Genomic DNA, 12,654 nt, shown 5'->3' on the forward strand with positions numbered 1-12,654 from the left:
GGGGAAGAGCAGGAGAGGGCAGGGGCGGGGTCCCAGTACTTCAGGGTTGGGAAAGGAGCTCTGGTCTACTGGGAGGATGGATTCTCTGTTGAATGAGAGATCTGGAATGACATGTGGTAGGGACTGGGAGCTCAAAAAAGTCTTGTGGCATGAATAGTGAGGACCAGAGCTGAAGCAGACAGGGATGCCGTTAGGCTGTAGGAAGGACTTCCCATTTTTGATAGAGGATGGAAGGGCAAGAAAGGCCGCATCTTCCTCTGCTGGGTCTGGAGCGCCCTCTGGTGGTCAGATGGCTTCAGGCTGCCGGAAGCCCCATTCTCTGCAGCAACTCATTTGCCCTTCCTAGTCCCCGCTCCTCAGACTCGGGACATCGACATAAGCTGGTGCCTGGGGGCTGGCTGCTTCCAGCTTCTGAGGAGTTAGTGGCAAAGAACTCCTTATGCCCCTCTTAGTCCCAGCAGGGGCCCTCTTCCTACTCTGTTCAGAGGCCACCCAATTTGAGGGTCAGAGTGGCAGCCATTCTGGAATAGGAGGAGCTCTCCAGCCGCCTGCACTGTCTGTCCTATAACAAACACACACTTGCTGGAGGAGAATGAGCTCCCTGTCTCTGGCGGCAGGTAAGCCCAGTCTGGGCATCCACCTAGCAGAACACGGCATCCTAGGGGGAGTTCCATGGACCCAGGGAGGCAGGATATTGTCACCACTAAGGTCCTTTCTCAGCCAAGGTTCCAACATCGTGAGTTAGATGGTAGGAGGAGCCCCCCAGATTCCCAGTGCGCAAAAAAAGGAGTGAGAGTCCTCAGTGACCGTGGTATTTATCACCCTCAGAGAGCCAGGCCCTGGTTCAGGCTTCACTGTAACGGAGTGATGCTGATCCAGTGGATCAGCAGTCTCTGGGTGCCTCACTTGCAGGGCGTGGGGCAGTGGGGTGGGGCTGTGTGAGGCTCCCCCCTCACCACACTAGTTACAGCCCCTCCCCCAATGCTGCCTATGGTAAGGAGGCTCCTTCCAGCTCCTGTCTTCTTTCTTGCAGCAGAAGTGATGGGAACTAGAAAAGAAAAGCTTCCCAACGGTAGCCAGCCATCATCTTCTAAAAGGAGAGCGTCCTTTCAAGGCCTGGAAGCAAGTTAGGCCCGAGTCTCCAGTTCCTCTGCCCTCAGAGGTCCCTGGGCTAAATCCTCATACTCCCCAGGAACCTGAAGGGCAAGGATGGAGGAGCAGGTGAAGGGGCAGCTCCAGGGGGCTGGAGACCACAGCTCGGGGCGGGGGGACCCCAGAGGAGAAGGAGCAAGCGAGGAAGGAAAGAGGCAGGTTGGATCAGAGGAGGTGCGGCAGGGAAGGGAAGGTTGGAGGGTGAGGGAGCCCTATGGGCCTGAGGGGCTGCAGCCACATCTCACCTCCCAGTAAATCTGGTCCTCGTAGCACTGAGAGTCTGGCGGGGAGTCCAAGAACGGCAGCCTCAGCAGCAGCCCTGGTGGCAGTAGGGGATCAGGTGTGAGGCTTTTTGCCACCCCCATGGGGGAGATTGCCACTCAATACCACCGGGCACAGAGGAGCCAGGAGGCATGAGGTCAACGTGATGCCTGGCACAGGCAAATCACAGCGGTATTTATGGAGCACCAACTTTTGTTAGGCCCTATGCAAAGTGCTTGACAAGCATCGCGCTCCTTAAGCAACCACAGCAACCCTGCAAGGTGAATATGATCCCTCTGTTACAGAGAAGGGGGCCAAGGCTTAAAGAAGTTAAATAACTTATTCAAGTTGGCACAGTTGGGAACGGGCTAAATAGTGAGTCTGTCATGAAACACAGCTCATAAGCCTTCTGTGGCCGCCTATCCAGGAGGGGTGCAGAAAGTGTTTATTGAGTAAGTAAGTAATTAAATGAATGAATGAGCTGAACCTTGTTTGAGAATGAAAATTTCAGGGTGGGAGCAGGAGGGTGGGGATACTCAATCAGATGTTTTATTCTGAAGGCCAAAAGGACTAAGGCCAGATATCAGGAAGGACTGCCTGACCTGGCGTCAGTGGGCAGGCTGCCTCTGTGGAAGGTTTTTGTGCTCCAGTCTAGTGATGAGACAGGCAGGGCTCTTCCCTCCCTGCCCCTGCCCTACACGCTTCAGGGCCTCAGCCTGAGGTTGGGCTGCCCTCTAGTGGGCAGAGGGAGCAGCACAGGGAAGCCACAGAGGAGAGGGATCTGTCAGCCCCTAGCAGGCTTCCCACCTTCCCTTGGCATCGGAAGGGAGCAAGTACCCACTTGGTCCTCCTTATCTGGAGGAAGTTACCCCTTAAATGTACAACCCCACCCTGCACCTGGCACAAAGTAGGCGCTCAACAGATACCTGTGAGTAAACGAATGGCAGGGGGATGGGATGCAATGGCCCTTCCTCCAGAGAAACCCCCTCCTCTGTCTTCTGCCCTCCCTGGAGCTCCTGCCAACACCCATCCCCACCCCACCCCCAAGCCAAGGTCACTCACCTCCAAGGCTCCCACCCACAGAGGCAAATATCAGTGTGACAAACAGTCCAAAGAGCTGGTGCATAGCCTGAGACGTCACGCTGCGCTGGCCCTTGGCTAGGAGTGGAAACACGCTCTCTAGGCTGCAGGAAGGGGAGAGTGGGGGGAGACAGGGATGGAGCACTTAGCCAGGGCTGGTCAGTGCATCAGTGCACTGCACCACTTCCTGCAGCGGCCAAAAGGGCCTCAAGGGAGCTGCCAGGCTGAGTCACCTCCAGGCCTTTGCTCCAGTCAGGCCCATAGCCTGGAACACACTCCCACCTCCCGTGTGCCAGCAACACCTTCACACCTTTCAAGGCTCACTTTGAGGGTCACTTTTGCCTGCCCTCTTTTCTGAGCCCTGATGTGCAAAAATCTATCCTAAGGGTCAGTATCTCTTACCTGACCCTTTAGTAATAACACTATTGAAATCACTTGTTCAATGACCTTCTGCTGCACTTGAATGAGGACCAAGAAGGCAGTCCCCAGTCTTGTTCACTCCAGTTTCTTCAGCTCCCAGGAGGTAGAGGAATGAATGAATGAATGAAAGAAAATAGACAGCTTTTTTTTGTTGGTCCACAAAAGGAGGAAGAGAGTAAGGGACTTCGTTCCAGGGGGATAACGATTCCACTGGGGATGGGGGGTGAGGGTGGGGAGAACTCACCCATCTCCGTAAGCTTCATGGGTGGCCAGCCCAGCCACAAGGACCCCCAAGAGAGCTCCCAGGACCCCAGGCATCCCATGGAGGTTGTGGACACCGCATGTGTCTTGGACTTTGAATTTTGACTCAAGGATGGGCTGGAGAACAGGACACCAATAATGAGTCTCCTGTGCCCCCCGAAGACCCCCTGTTCTGCCCAGGGCCCAAGAGGCATCTGTACCGTGAAGAACTTGTAGCCCAGTGTGGAGACGGTCCCAGCCAGGAAGCCAGCTGCCAGAGCCCCAAAGGGTGCCAGCATCATTTCAGCGGATGTCCCCACCACAACCCCTCCAGCCAGTGCGGCATTCTGGATGTGGACCTAAGGGAGCACAAAAGAACAAGGCATTGGAGGCCCTTTCAGATCGTCACACCCACACCCAACCCAACCCCGCCCACCACAGTGGCACCTACTGCTTTTGAAGTCCCCCCACCATCTAACCCTCTAACTCTCCTGCTATCCTGTCATCACCTCATGCTCTAACCCAACGCCTCCAGTGCAGATGGAGCCCCCTGTGCCTGTGCCCTTACCTGTTCCCCTGGAGAATCAGCCTTGCAGGGTCTCCGATCTCTCCCCCGCCTCCCGGTCCATCCCTCTGCCTCTCCCAAGCCTCTCCCCCATACCATGTCCAGCCGCCCATCCCTCCCGACAAGGGCTGACAGGGCGAAGGTGCTGAGGGTGCTGGCAGTCAAGGAGTAGTATGTGTTGAGAGCCGACCGATGTTGCCCATCCCCCAGCGTAGTGGGTGCAGAGTTGAAACTAGGCCAGAAGATCCATAGGAAGATGGTCCCTAAATGGTGGGCAGGCAGGCAGAATGAGAGGAAGGAGGTGACTCCCTGACAAGGTACAAGCTGTGTAACTGCACTCAAGTCACCTACTCTCAGCAGCCTCAGTTTTCTCGTCTGTAAAGTGGGGATAGTGATACCTACTTTATAAAATGAGGACTAAATGAGGTGATACATACCAAGTGCATAGCGCATGGCCTAGCCAATACTAAATGTTCGACAAATGGTAGCTATCGCAGGGTACTGGCAGAAAAGGGAGCTACTTGATTGAAAACCACAGAGGGTTGAGATTTTTTAAGTATCAGAAAAGGAAAGAAAAAAAGGCAAAGGGCATCACATGTTAGGCACTAATCTGGTACTTGATATACATAAGAGGAAAATCATTTGTTTTATAACCTCAACTGCCCCCTGGAGAGGGTGGGCCCTGCCATGAGCACCGATGGGCTGGGCCTGCGCATCTGGGGTAAGGACTGGGAGCTCCATATGCCCTGCCTGCGGTTCCCAGGTCAGTCCTGGAGGGAGAGGGGGAGGGGCCAAGGGCAGGTGAAGGGGAGCTGGGGACCCCGTAGGGTAGGGTCGGCAAAGCAAAGAGGCTTGAGAGACTGCCCCTTAGTCCTGAGTGGTCCTTGGGTTGCGATGTAACTTCTGCACCTCCACAGTCTGATTAAAATCTACCACACATACACATGCGTCTTCTGAGAAGAGTTTTGGGAAGAATCAAGGAAGAGGCTGGGAGGCAGAGGAGAAGAAGCTGGGAGGCAGAGGAGATCTGAGAATGTCAGCCTCACAGGAAAGCACGGACATCTTGGGGAAGCCTTTGGACTTCAAGCTAAACTTATCTGGGTCTCAAAGGGCAAGGAAGCCTCAGCTGCCCTAGGGTTCCACATGCTCTATTTCACAACAAACCCAGAGGTGAGCAAGAAATACAAAACCAGTCTCTTTTTAATGTAAGAATGGGCACTTCGGTCACTACTCAATACTACCTTCAAAAACATAAAATACGGATTTCCTTCCCTGACTCATTAGTGAACAAAGAGAGAGGCGCAGAGGCCAAGGCGGAGGTATGCGCTTAGAAGAAACAGGTGGTGATGATGGGGCTTGCAGGCCAGACCCTACTGCTCGCAGGCGTGACCTACGACCTCTCGACTCCCCCTTGAGAGTGCAGGGGCTTCCAGGAAATCTCCTGAGAGGACATGACCTCAGGACCCCCCCCCCACCTTTTGCCCCAGGGACAAAAGCCTGGAGGTTAGAGATGGGGAGAAGCTGAGTCTGGGTGGAGAGAGAGCGCGGGGAGGGTGAGTGGGGAGGGGGGAAGGGGGGGAGGAGCGGCCAAAATCCTGCAGGGGTGGGTGTGCCCGGTTGAGGAGTCTGGTATCTAACTGTGGGTAGTGGGGGCCCTGGAGGCCTTTAACAGAGATTGGTGCCATCAGACTTCAATTGAGAAAGGCCCCTAGGATGGATCTCAGGTCATGTGCATACCCCAGTGCTGAGTTCTAAGAACCTGTCATAAAACTACTGAGAATGGTGAGCACGGATTCCCGGGGCTCTGGTGGAAGAATCTGAGTTGGAAGGGAGTTCCCAGCCAGAACCCCAAGGATTCTAGGTGGCACCCCAAGACCAGTCCTGGAGATGAACTGGCCCCGTACCCACCACACCTCAGCAGGCCTCACCAATCATGGCAAAGAGATCCGAATGGTAGACGGAGCCCTGGCGATGCTTGCTCTTCTCCAGCTGGGGCCTATAGAGGACCCTGGAGAGGACCAGCCCGAAGTAGGCACCAAAAGTGTGAATAGTCATGGAGCCTCCTGCATCCTTCACCTGGGGAGGTGGAGCTGAGGTGGAGGGGCAGCCCCTCGCCCCTACCCCTACCCCACGCCCTCCCTGCTCAGGGCCTGGCCCTGGCCACCCCCACTCCTCACCCCATCCCCATCCAGACTCACCCCAAGGAGACTAAGGAGCACAAACTCGTTGAGGCCAAATAGCACCACCTCCAGCAGGGCCATGAGCAGCAGCTGAGCCGGCCCAGTCTTGCCCAGTATGGCACCAAAGGAGATGAGCACAGCCCCAGCGCAGAAGTCAGCATTGATCATGCTGGGGGGTTGGGATGGGGAGGGTGTGAGGGGGCTGGAAGCGAGGGCAGCCCTGGGGGGTGGGGGGAGGGGAGGAGGCAATGAGCCTACCCATCTAAGCTCTTCCCTGGTAGGCAGGAAGGTATCACCTCGTCTTTTTTTTTTTTCTGGTACACAGGCCTCTCACTGTTGTGGCCTCTCCCGTTGCAGAGCACAGGCTCCAGACACGCAGGCTCAGCAGCCATGGCTCACAGGCCCAGCCGCTCCGAGGCATGTGGGATCCTCCCCGACCGGGGCACGAACCCATGTCCCCTGCATTGGCAGGTGGACTCTCAACCACTGCACCACCAGGGAAACCCCTCACCTCGACTTTTTTGTACATGTGGAAACAGAGTCTCAGGGAGGTTCTGGGCCTTAGCAAACAAAGCCCACAACAGGTGGAAGAACCAGATCTTGAATCAAGAGCTCCTCTGAACCCTGCCCTTTTCCATGACACTATCTGTCCTCCCAACATTTCTTGGGTAATAAGGGGCCTAAAAAAATGGGGAGGTGGGGCTCGAGGATGGGAGAAGAAATCAGGCAACAGAATAGGCAGGGCACCTAAAAGAAATCAACTGATGGGTCAAAAACCTGGGTCAGGGAGCAGACTTGAAGGACTGGGTTTGAGCTGGGTCCCTTGGACAGGGGCCTCCCAGGTAGACCTGAGGGGAGCCAGGGTGGCTGCCACTGCCCACCTCTCTATGCCTACATGGATGTGGCCACCGTGGAAGGAGTGGAAGAACCCCTGGACGAGTGTGGACCACTGCAGGGCAAAGGCGGCCAAGAGGAAGGTGAAGCCCACGCTGCTGAAGCCGTAGCGCTGCAGGAAGACCATGAGGAAGCCGAAGCCCACGAAGATCATGGCGTGCACATCCTGGAAGCCTGTAGGGGTGGGGGGAGGGCATTCAGGGCTGCTCAGGCTGCCACCCATCCACCAATCAGCCATCCTGCCAGCGCCCCCAGCTCTCACCAGCCAGGGCTGCCCTGAGGCTGGAGCCGAGCCTATAAAACTCCCTGGGCATGACTGGCCTCCCAGCCCGGGTCCCCCATGCAGAGCTGGCCAGCTTGGAGCAGTGGGACCCAGACCATTCCTGCTGTCCCCAGGTCAGAGCAAGAGAGTAGGGCCTTCAGCTCTCTTCTCTGCCCCACTCATTTGCCCTATCCCTGGGTTGCTTACAACCGGTGAAAAGTCCAACCTTTCCTGTGTTCTTTCCTGGCGCAGTCCCTGTCCTCTGTGCTGGAAATTCTCTTCCCTTTCCGGCTCTTCTTCAATTTTCCCTTTCTGTCGGAAGTCCTTCTTGATGTCTACCCTCCATTCCTCATACTTCAGAATCTATACCTCTCCATTTTCAGGATTTAAAATTTTTTTTTTTTTTTTTTGTGGTACGTGGGCCTCTCACTGCTGTGGCCTCTCCTGCTGTGGAGCACAGGCTCCGGACGCGCAGGCTCAGTGGCCATGGCTCACCGGCCCAGCCACTACGCAGCATGTGGGATCTTCCTGCACCGGGGCACGAACCCGTGTCCCCTGCATCGGTAGGCGGACTCTCAACCACTGCGCCACTAGGGAAGCCCCAGGATTTTAAATTTTATAAATTAATTTACAAAAATAACTTTAAATTGTTAACAGAGATTATCTCAGAGAAAAGAAATTGAAGGGAAGGGGCAGGACTGCTGAGCTGTACGACTCTGGAGCAAATAATGCCCCCTGGAGGTATGCAATATGGCCACTCTGGCCAAGGAGGATTTTACCCTATAGTTTGTTTCTTTCTATACTTTGAATGTTTTAATTTTATAGATGAATCACTTGAATTTTTTTAAGTGTCAGTGGGGTTTCTGGGCAGGGAGATTTGGGGTCTTTTCTGTTTGCTTTCTATTCTGTGTAAAAAAATCTAAAATAATTGACAGTAATAGTGAAAATGAGATAAATACAACAATTTGCTTTTGTATTAGTTTGTTCTGTACCCCTCCCCCCATCTACTTGTAAATAGGGTTTGAAACACAACCTAGTATGATGTTCAGCCAGTGCATTTAGTCCTGTTTCCTTTGTCTTGGGTCTATGTATCCATAATGCTGTGTTATCTTTGGCTTTAATTGAGAAATACTAGAGAAACGCTTGAGCGCATTATTGCATTTGTTGTAAATAACTTACTGAGAAACAGGGTCAACCATGACCATAAACTCTCCTTTCATAGCTCCATGTGAGAAATTTCTCCTGGAACTTAGTACTAGGAAATGTCATTTCCCCTGAGGAACCAGGAACCGCTTTGCTTTCCCTCATTCATGTGATAGGTGTTTACTAAGCAGTCATGCATCAGGCTCTGGGAATGTAGAGCTGTTGGTGGAGGACAGCCATCAAAGGATCAAAGAATCACATATGTGAGGCTTCCTTGATTCTGATGAGGACACATAACTGACCATATTACCCCTTTTTCCTAGCTGCCTGGAAGCTCAGAGCTACAGGAATTTCAACTATAACAACTGTAGGCCTTCAGTGTTCATTATTTGTGTACTGCTTCTATACTTCTCTTTTCTCATTTATGTTTTTGTTGTAAATGACCGTGTCTCTTGTAGAAAGAGGCAGATCACAAAGAAAGAAAATCACAATCACCTTTTTTGTTTAAAGGTGAAGCACCAACAAGCCAAAAATTTATTACTGAACTTTAGAATGTAATCAGTAACTTTGAGAGAAGCAGATTTTTCCGTTTGTGTGTGTGTGTGTGTGTGTGCTGTGTATGGGCTGATAGGAAATGAGTTTGCAAGCCCTTGGCAGAGGGTTGGGTGCATGTTGGAACTGGAGGTCTACAGCTCAGCTGCCAGCCCCAGTGGCCAAGGGGTTGAGGGTCTGGAGGTCTGCTGGCCTCACTAAATGTCCCCACCACTGTGCCACTTTTCCAGCCCTGCTCACTCCCCAAATCACCCAGCTCTCTCTTCCCTCTCAGATACTAAAACCCAACAGAAAAGGAGAGGTGTCTTTTAGAACTCAGCCCGAAGCCTTAGTTCTTTTAGCCTCACGGCCTGACTTGTTTTCTCCTTGTGCAAACAGTAAAGGGGGTGCCATGTCTGTTCTTTTGCCCAAGGATAACAAAACAACAAAGGGGGCTGGGTCATGCCCATTTCATGCCGAAACCGCTCCAGAACTTGTCTTAAATGGCAATAATATTTACATCTCCCACCCCGGGTTTGTTTGGAATCAAAACTCAATCCCTTGGCCTTTCACCTGGAGTCTAAACATCAAGAAATCTCCTTTACTCATTCCACTCTGTGGAACATTCCACACAGACATTCTCCATGGACTGTGGTGGTAAGGGGCTATTCCAGCTGGAGGCAGGGGGATAGATGAGATGACCCCTCAACATTCCCTTCAGGGGATCCCTGGGTTGGGCAGGATGGAGCCTGTTTTCCATCACATCCCCACCCCCACCAAACCCATGCACCTTTGGTTGGAGAGAAGATAAAAGCCCGCTAGGGCCACCTATCACCCTCCCTCCTTCCCTTACTGCCCCTCCCCAACCCCACCAGATGACTCCTGAACAAGGTCAGACTGTGGGACAAGGGGACAGTTAAAGCTGGGGCTTTAGCATCTAACAGAGCTGGATTTAAGTTTCAGCACCTCCCCCCTCCACTTCTCAACGTGTGATCTTGGACAAGCCACTTAACCTCTCTAAGCCTCAGTTTCCTCATCTGTAAAGTGGGGATATAAAATGTGAGAAGCAGGAAAAAGGGAGTGGTAAGCTGGGGAGGCCATCTCCCCCCACCACTCTACCCCCATGTGCATTTAAGAGGGCAGATAGGGCTGTATTCTCCTAGAAAAGTCACAAATCACTCTGGTCCCAGTCACTTCCCCCTGTCCCCACCTCAAGAAAATCTTGATTCCCTTTGTCCTAAATCCCTCTCCCTGCAAGTCAGGTCTCAGAGATACATAAAAAAGAACCTGTCCATATTTTTTCTTAGAACCCTTTCTCATCTTTGCTTCTGTGTCCCCTGTATGCCTAGTCTTTTCCCCTAGTCTTTCCCCTTCTTTCTTTTTTTTTTTTATTGGAGTATAGTTGCTTTACATGTTGTGTTAGTTTTCCCCCTCTTTCTTATTTTCCATTACTTGCCTCATAGGATAAGAAGTTTGTAATGTGGGGGAAAGTCTGCAGATGGGGAGTCAAGAGACCCGGTTCTAGGCTGGCTAACTTGCTGTGTGATCTTGGGCAGTCACATGACCTCTCTGGCTCTCTCTCCACATTTGAGAGGAGTGGATCAGATGAGCTCTAAAGGCCCTTCCTATAGAAATAACAGACAGATACTCAGAGCAGCCATGTATTTGGCATTGGCTAGTCCCGCAGCTAAACAACAGCGGCAAAACTCTCTTTCATCTCCCAAATCAAAGGGCAGTGGCTACACCACCCTCTGGCCCTGACCACTTCTCCCGGACACAGGGATCAGTGAAGACTTGGCTCATCAAAGCCTCAGGCTCCAGGGACCTCACACCTCCCTCCTCCCCAACCCATCCCTGCACCAGGGTCCCAAGTCCACAGGGATAGAAACCTAGTGCAGAAAAGGAGGTAGGATTCCCACTGCTATTCCTCTTATTGCAATCCAGGGACAGAAAACTGTGCATCCAGGAGGGCCTACCATTGCAGCAGAGGGACGAGAGGTTGGGGGTTTCAGGGAGGACTGTGAAGCAAGCAGGGCTTGGAGGCCTTGAGTGAGGCCCATTGGAGAAGCAAATGGGGGTTCATGGCAGGCAGCCAGGTCAGACCCTAGAACAAGAGCTTACTTCTCTCAGTCTGTGGACTGTCCCTGCCCAACTCCCCATCTCTGTGGACAAATGTATGACCCCAAGAGTCTGCCATCCCAGCTCTGTGGCTCTGGCTTTGATTCCAGCATCCATGGCTCACCTCATGCAGCCAGAATTGGGGTGAAATGTGGGGAGGGAGGAGCTGTAGCCCTCCCTCTGCCTAGGATGGCCGGTATTCTGGCACTTTATGTCCAGGTCCAAGCCTCCACCTCACCCTCTCTATCCTCAGCATTGTGAGCTTCATTTTGTTGGGGTTGGGGCTGGGAGAGGGTCAGGTGGGGACAAACTGCCACCAGCTCTGCATACAGAAAGTAGGGTAATAACAGCCTAGGATTTTTATAGGAGACTCTCACATTCTGGGCCTCATTTGAATGTATATCCTTCAAACGGAGGCATCTTTCTCCCCATTGCTCAGATGGGGAAAACTGAGGCTTAGAGACCTGGTCAACCATTTGTGATGAAGTCTGGGAGATCTGGTCCCAGCTGCTCAGGGCCTGAGTCACAAGGTTGGGTCCCCAATCTTGAGGGAGAGGCTCTGTCCACAACAGGGGACAGGGGCTTAACCTTCTCCTTCCTGGGCCTTGTCAGCAGGCAGGTGAGCTGTGGTGCTAGGACCTGAGGATGGCTGAGTCCTAGTTCCAGCTCTGTCACTCACACGGTAGGTGATCATGAACAAATCACAACCCCTTTGAGCCTCAGCTTCCTCCTGGGTAAAATGGGCTAACGACCCTGCCTTGCCTCCTTCGCAGGGCTGGGGGGCTGCTACTGTGTGATTGGCTGGTGGACAGTTACATCATTTTCTCTGTGGCTCTGGAAGAACCAGCTTTGGGGGACTGGGGAAGAAATGTCTCAGTCCACTAGTCTTGGCTGCCTTCACAGCTAATACCATCACTGCCTCCTGCGCCCCACTCCCTATCTCCCCTGCCCAGAGGATTTTTTCCCTGTGGTCAGGGTGGAGGCCCCAGGAAAGGCAAAGAGAGTAGGTAAAGCTGGGGCTTCAGATCTGGGTTCAAATCCCAGCTCCCTCAGGTCTGACAGCAAGACCCTGAACCAGCCACCTAACCTCTCTGAGCCTCAGTTTCCCCATCTTTGCCTACTTCATAGACTAAAGGAGAAAAAATGCATGTGCCGCCCTCAGCATAATACCTGGAACGTGGCAGACGCTAGTGAAAGGGTGTTATTATAATCTGGGGCAGCTTAGATCTGGGCATCCAAGTGCTCCCTCCCAAGACATCGGGGGAGCATAGGGCCTTAGCTCCCCCCGCGCCCTCACCCGCACTCACTTGGGTAGCGAAAGTAAAATTCATTGTCTGCGTTACTGTGGTTGCGCCAGTGCCAGAGGGCAGCGTCGGTTTCATGGTTGTAGCGGACAAAGACCGCAAAGAGGATGGCGGTGGCGCCCTGGAGGAGGAGGCACAGCAGGGGCAGCTGCAGTCGCCGGCCCGCGGTGCGGCGGGGAGACCCCGCCATGGGATAGAGGCTGCGAGTCTCCGGCTCCGGCTAGGGATAGAGGCTGCGAGTCTCCGGCTCCGGCTAGGGCTCCGGCTAGGGCTCCTGGCGCGCGGTCCTGGGAGACACTCACCGGGCGGGCCCGGCAGGTTTCACTCGAGCCAGGCCCCGCCCACGGGGAGGCTTACCTGCCCGCAGTTCCTGGCTCCAGCCCGGGAGGCGGGGAAGGGTGGGCGGTGTCCCAGGTCTGAGGTGGGGCAAGGGGTGGGAGGCGATGGGGCGTTCGTACCCCCAAGTCCTCTTTCCTTTGGGCCAGCTGACCCTGGCGCCGTTCC

General features: G+C 53.6%; 1 protein-coding gene across 1 annotated transcript; it reads right to left on the reverse strand.

The window, feature by feature from the left end:
- Positions 1-814: 814 nt before the first annotated feature.
- Positions 815-12,357, reverse strand: RHBG (Rh family B glycoprotein). Its single transcript, XM_081224934.1, has 10 exons — positions 12,154-12,357; positions 6,780-6,966; positions 5,917-6,067; positions 5,647-5,794; positions 3,815-3,981; positions 3,375-3,512; positions 3,158-3,291; positions 2,476-2,597; positions 1,398-1,471; positions 815-1,196 (listed from the first exon to the last, which is right to left on the reverse strand). The coding sequence occupies exons 1-10, from the start codon at positions 12,338-12,340 to the stop codon at positions 1,128-1,130; spliced, it is 1,377 nt and encodes a 458-aa protein (XP_081081060.1). The 5' UTR covers positions 12,341-12,357; the 3' UTR covers positions 815-1,127.
- Positions 12,358-12,654: the final 297 nt, after the last annotated feature.

Source organism: Mesoplodon bidens (assembly GCF_964165515.1).
Source record: "Mesoplodon bidens genome assembly, chromosome: 2".
Taxonomy (NCBI): Eukaryota; Metazoa; Chordata; class Mammalia; order Artiodactyla; family Ziphiidae; genus Mesoplodon; species Mesoplodon bidens.

Coding starts and splice junctions, on each gene's coding strand:
- RHBG (XM_081224934.1), bottom strand. CDS start 12,340: ATGGCGGGGTCTCCCCGCCGCACCGCGGGCCGGCGACTGCAGCTGCCC. Junction 6,068..6,779: donor ATCCATGTAGGCATAGAGAG/GTGGGCAGTGGC, acceptor CCAACCCCCCAG/CATGATCAATGCTGACTTCT. Junction 1,472..2,475: donor TGTGGGTGGGAGCCTTGGAG/GTGAGTGACCTT, acceptor TACTGCCACCAG/GGCTGCTGCTGAGGCTGCCG.